General features: G+C 51.4%; 1 protein-coding gene across 1 annotated transcript in view; it reads left to right on the top strand.

Annotated features, from left to right (window-relative positions):
* Nucleotides 1–5,484, top strand: part of KIF6 (kinesin family member 6) — a 512,465-nt gene extending 506,981 nt beyond the window's left edge. Inside the window, exons 20-22 of the mRNA XM_006860583.1 lie at nt 3,161–3,250; nt 5,081–5,187; nt 5,468–5,484. Coding sequence (XP_006860645.1) covers nt 3,161–3,250; nt 5,081–5,187; nt 5,468–5,484 — 214 coding nt within the window. The remainder of the gene's footprint in view (nt 1–3,160; nt 3,251–5,080; nt 5,188–5,467) is intronic.
* Nucleotides 5,485–5,847: the final 363 nt, after the last annotated feature.

Genomic DNA, 5,847 nt, shown 5'->3' with positions numbered 1-5,847 from the left:
ATCATGTTTGGTAAGGTGGAGGGTCAGAGAGAAAGAGGAAGACCTCAATGAGATGAATTGGCCAAGTGGCAGCATTGATGGACTCAAGCGTGGCAACAGTAGTGAGGTTGTTCCAGGATCGGGCAGTGTTTCATTCTGCTGTGCATAATAAGGTTGCTATGAGTCAGTGCTGACTCAATGGCACCTAACAACAACAAACCTTTCCTCTTGGCTGCCCTGTCCTCCCTCCCCCTGCTCCATCCCTGTGTCTACTCTCCTCGTACTCCCTTCTTCCTCACCCCTTTCTTCTACTTTCTTGCTCTCTCGGTACCTTTCCCCCCACATCAGTTTCCCTTCCTCCCCCTGTCTGCTTTACTCCCTATCAGTCAGAACTGGTACTCACGTTTGCTTGTCCATATGTGCATTCTGCTGCTAGTCACACCCTCCAGCTTCTCTCAGACTGTCCACCGTGGGACTGGACTAAAACTAGGCAGAGATCAGAAGCCTGATCCTCCACCAGCATCCACTTGTCTGAGAAGTAGAGCCTGCCTTGGCCTTGGGCACTCCCAGATACTCCTTACTAAACCAAACCTACTGCCATCCAGTGGATTCCTACACATGGCAACCGTCTAGGACAGAGGAGAACTGCTCCTTTGGAGTTCTGAGACCGTAAATCCTTACAGAACCAGACAGCTTCCTTTCCTCCCACAGAATGGCTAGTTGGTTCGAACCACTGACCTTGTAGTTAACAACCTAACACTTAACCGACTGTGCCACGAAGTCTCATTGGACACTCCTTAGACATTTGAGTTTAAGATGATCCCTGGATCTAAAATGAGTTACCTCCAAGCAGACTCCCAAGTTTAGACTTTGCAAAAGGACCTATCAGATGAATTCCAATCATAACTCTTCCAAGCAGCATGCCCTTGTGGTTCCCCATCCTCATCTGTACCAACATCATTCGTGAGCAGATGGAATGTCTCAGTGGTGCTGACGGGCTACTAGAAGGAGAACGTCAGCTGGCGCCTGTGGCCAGAGCCCTAGAGCATGGCTCTCCACGGAGTCCCTGCAGCCCAGGGGACTGGTCCTCTGCTCCTCAGGTTCTGAGAGGTGCCTGATTTCATCACAGCCCCAGGATGCTCAGCAACACTCTGATTGGTTTTATTCAGCTTTATTAAGAAATAGATATGCATTCCGATGGCTGAAGTATCCCGTTTCAGAAGGAAAATCTTGTGAAAAATGAATTCCAGGTCAAAGGCTGGTTGGTCAGAAGAAGGCATGTTCCTGGGGATTAAAGAAGCTGAGCTGTGGCATCCAGGGATGCTCGGGCAGCTTAAGGACCAGAGGAGTCATTTCCCTTGAAAGCCCAACATTTCCTGTTGCTCCATCCTCCTATATAGCCGGGTTTAGGCAACAGGTCTCTGTGGAAGGGGCTGGTTGCTCCTCAGGGCTGGTGTGATGATGCCACAGTGCACCCTGCTCTTCCTCTGTCTCCTCTAAGGCAGTGCCTGGCTCAGTGCCCACCCCACTGCAGAGGGGTTGCTGAATTGACTGACTGAGTAAGTGTTTGCTCAGGGACATTGGAGATGTGATCACACACATGAGGGTCAGTCATTTCCATGAACAGCCTGGATCATTTCCTTCTGATTCAGTGACTTGGGGGAAAGAGCCCTTCTGCCCTGCCCATGATGCATTTCTCCCCCTCGTCCACCCCCTCACACCCCTCCACAGACAGAAGCTGCAAAAGCATTCCACTGGAAAGCCATTGAGTTAACAAGCCATCTGTGTTCCAATGACTTGGTCTTACAAGACTGGCTACAGCTTCCAAACCAACCAGTTCCTGCGAGATGGACAGTCCTTTCTCCTTCCCTCTGGTGGCCTACACCAGAAACCACTCAGCAACAACCCTGGGAATTGGTTCTCCCAAAAAAGGGAGCCCTGGTGGTACAGTGGTTAAGGTTGGTGGTTCAAACCCACCAGCTGCACCACAGGAGAATGATGTGGCAGTCTGTTTCCATCAGTCACAGTCTTGGAAACCCTGGGAGCAATTCTACTCTAAATTGGTTGGAATCCACTAGAAGGCGATGGGGTTCTTGGATCTCCCAAGAAAAACATGCAGAGCCTGCCACCTCGTGGCCTGCTCTGGTACTACAGCAGCCCTCTTTAACCCTGCCAAGAGTGCTGAGGAGAAGCTGAACTGTTAGGAAATGAATTTCCGGGTGGGAAGAAAATCTAGGTTCTGATTTCCTTCCTGTTGTCTCTAAGTCCTGTGAAGCTGACCTCTGGGTGACAGACCTGGCGGTTCTTGAGGGTGGGAAAGGGCAGCAGGGAAGGCTTTCCCCATAGGGGGGGGACAAGCAATATCTGAGGACTAAGCAAATCAGGCTGGGCAAAACCAGCCTCACCTGTCTCTAGCCCTGACCTACCTCTCTGCCTGAGTGTCCCCATCTCTAAAAGGCGGGTACTGTGATATTTAGGCCTCTTCCAGCTCTGGCGTTGTCTCCAGGCAGGATCATCCCAATGTAAGGAAGAAATCCAGTCACTGAATCCTCACAGTCTGACTTGGAGATATATAAAATATACCGCCAACCCAGGCTAGTGTTGTCTTCTGGACTCACTGATGGGTTCCACTGTCTGCAACCAGAATACTGAGGCAGGGTGGGCACAGCTGGCAGCCTCGTTCAGTGGACAAGGAGCCCCTGTGTGAGCTGTTGGGTCTGAGTCCTCACCCAAGGCAACCGGTGTGCTCAGGGTTCAGTCTTCAGTTGTGTCGTCTCCAGCACCTGTCCTTAGAACGCCAGAGTCGAGCATCGTGGCTGACAGACCAGGCTTTGAAGCCTCACAGACTTGGGTCTAAATCTACTCTGCCACTTACCAGCGGGGTGACTTTCAGAATTCCTTTAACCTCTCTTAGCCTCCGTTTATTCATCTATAAAATGGGGTTAATAACAGGCCCTCTGAAGCTGTTGAGGAACTGAATGACATGAGGTTTCTAGAACATTCTCACAGGGCCTGACGGGTTGTCCTACTTTCACGGCCAACATATGGAGTGTTCAATGAAAATTAATGCGGAAACCATTCAAGACAAAGGATTCTTTGCCTCCAAATAGAATTCCTGAATTTTGTTTCTGGAAGCCCCCTCACTTATCTTTTTGGGGTTTTTTTGGTTTGCTTTTCGCAGTGATGTGAATGCCAGGAAAATCCTGCCCTCACCGCCTTGCCCCACATCATACAGCCGGAAAAGCAGCAGCACCACCTCCCTGGAAGACAGGTCTGTGGCTACCCCCCTCCCCTGGCCCCCAAAATGGGTATGACTCATAGCCTAAGGAAACTCTTGTCCAGTGACCACCCAGAGCAGTTGAGCTGGCCTCTGTCTTGGTCCCCTGGGAATCCCCTGGAATCTCTCAGGCACCCGACTCCTAGAGCAAGGAGAGTTCCTGCCCGGCTCACTGGACCCCTGTGTGGACAGGGAGGCTGTAATGGAGGTACCTGGTGCTCTACCAGGACAAAGGACAACTGGCCCAAAGGTACTTCCCTCCTAGCCCACCAGCTCCACCACTAACTGTCCTGGTGGGGAGGGAGGACTTGGAGTTGGCAGCCTGGCCTCAAGGCCCTTCTAAGCTAAACAGAGTAAATACAGTCCATCCCAGCACCATGCTGAACTCCTGGTGTAGCTGTAGGATAAAGCACTAAATTGCTAACCACCAGGTCAGCGGTTCAAACCTACCAGCTGCTTCTTGGAAACAGGGTCATTATGAGTCAGAACCGACTCCAAGGCACTTAACACCAACTAGCACCATGCTGCTTGGTATGCCCAGGCCTTGGTATGGGCCGTGCCTTCTGACGAGAATCTCTGTCTGTCCTTTCCCACCAGGCAGACCTGAAAGACTGCCCATGGGGGAATGCCACCACTTGCCTCTCCCCAGCCCACCAAGTGGAATGAATGGCCCATTGCAGCTGCCGTCCATCCTCCTTAGTTCTGCTCACTGATTTGCAGCCAGAATGCCTAGAAACTAGAAATCACTGTGCCAATGAAGACCTTTTGTTACATACAGTCCCGACAGCCTTTAAAAGAAGTGGGTTCTGTCACCTGCTGTGTTGAACGATGGGTATGAGGATGGAAGATTAGAGAAGGGCGTAAGATGCCCTGCAAGGAACTTGGCTTTAGTGGGTTGTTGTTATTAAGTGCCGTCGAGTCAGTTCTGACTCATAGCGACTTGGTATAGGGTTTCCAAGGAGTGGCTGGTGGGTTTGAACGGCCAGTCTTGAGGCTCAAACTGAGGCTCAAACGTTCAGCAGCACTAAGTGTTCCACCCAACACTTCTGGTTACAAATCTCATTGGCTAGGACCTGATCGCAGGCCCACACACAGCTGCAAAGGAGACTGGGAAATGTAGTTTTTTGTGGTGTGGCAACTTGCCCAGCTAAACATGATGGTTCTGTTTTTAAGGAGAGAGGGAAGAACAGTCGTCTTTCTCTCAAGACCAAAGGCCTAAACCAGGGTCATAGGTGGGGACACATCGGTGAGACTTCCTAAAAGATGTCACATCTAAACTGAGTGCTGCAGAAGACAGGCCTTAGGCAAAATGGGCTTAGGTTTGGAAAGTTGGTGTTGTAGTAGGCAGAGGAGAGGCTAGTCAGGGAACAGAAGAGACACAAGGGACTGAGAGAAAGCACATTTGGCTGGGTAAAAGGTCTGCAGGGGAGGAGTTCAGGGAGAGGAAACAGCACCAGCAGAGACTCTGAGGCCAGAAACAGCATGGTATATCTGAGTCATGGGAAGCAAGTCAGTATGGTGGGCACACATGAACACTTGGGGACTGGACAAGGTCTAGTATGTGACAAGGCCAAGGGTCAGTTCATACAGGGCCTGGAAAGTCATGGGATGGAGTTGAATTTCATGGCAAAGTGACAAGAAGCCACTAAAGGGTTTTAAGCAAGGGAGTGACGAGGCCTGATTTGCGTTGTAAGAAGATCACCCGGACTGCTGTGCAGAGGGTGAGAAGAGGCACGCTGCCCAGTCCCACTGTGCCATCGAAAGTGGGGAGGCACTCTGAGTCCAGACCTAAGACATCCTAAATGTGCCATGTGGTGCCCTCAGGGTCTCCGAGAGGCCGACGTCATCCATCCCTCTCACTGGGGACAGCCAGACGGACTCGGACATCCTGGCGTTCATCAAGGCTAGACAGAGCATTCTGCAGAAGAAATGTAAGTTATCTCCCTCAGTAGTTCTGACAGGGCCCAGGTCACCCGCTCTGCTCACCACACTTGCCGGCTAGTGAGGGGAAGTGGCACAGTAAGGAAGTAAGCTCCTTGTGTGTTCTCAAAGCCACAGACTTGGCCTTCTGTTTACTTCCCCTGCGTCTGGCCTCCACCTCCTCCTGGAAAGCCCACGAGGGGCAGCATCAGAGATGTTATGACAGGGTCAACAGGGTGGCTGGCCCGATGCTCCTTCCATGCTTAGCAAAGCCCCCTCTCCCTCTTCCAGGTCCTTTGGCTCTCTGACCCCAAAGACAATGTCCTCTGCTTGGCCTTCTCCAGACAGGAAAGGGCTGTGTGATGGCTTGGTGACTTGTCGGATTTCTGACTAGAAGTCTCACCTTTGTGTCTGAGTGTGGTTCTTGCCAGTGAGCTGTGAATATAAACACCACTTGAAGCCTTAGGCCCAACGACATTTTAAATGACAGAGGGAATGTGTGTGGATATGAGACAGCAAGAAGAAGAGGAGGAGACATGCCTTCCCAGCCCATCTGAGGTGGGGTGGGGCAGGTCTTCCCTTCTCCTGTCTGCAGTCCCCACCCAACACTTACCCCAGCCCTGCGGTCAATGTTAGCCTCTTCCCAAGGGTTAATGTGCTAGACTGCAAAG

The sequence above is a fragment of the Chrysochloris asiatica genome, unplaced genomic scaffold, assembly GCF_000296735.1.
Source record: "Chrysochloris asiatica unplaced genomic scaffold, ChrAsi1.0 scaffold00038, whole genome shotgun sequence".
In the NCBI taxonomy this organism is placed as follows: Eukaryota; Metazoa; Chordata; class Mammalia; order Afrosoricida; family Chrysochloridae; genus Chrysochloris; species Chrysochloris asiatica.
The sequence above is the reverse complement of the archived record's forward strand: the minus strand, read 5'-3'. Positions and strand labels throughout refer to the sequence as shown.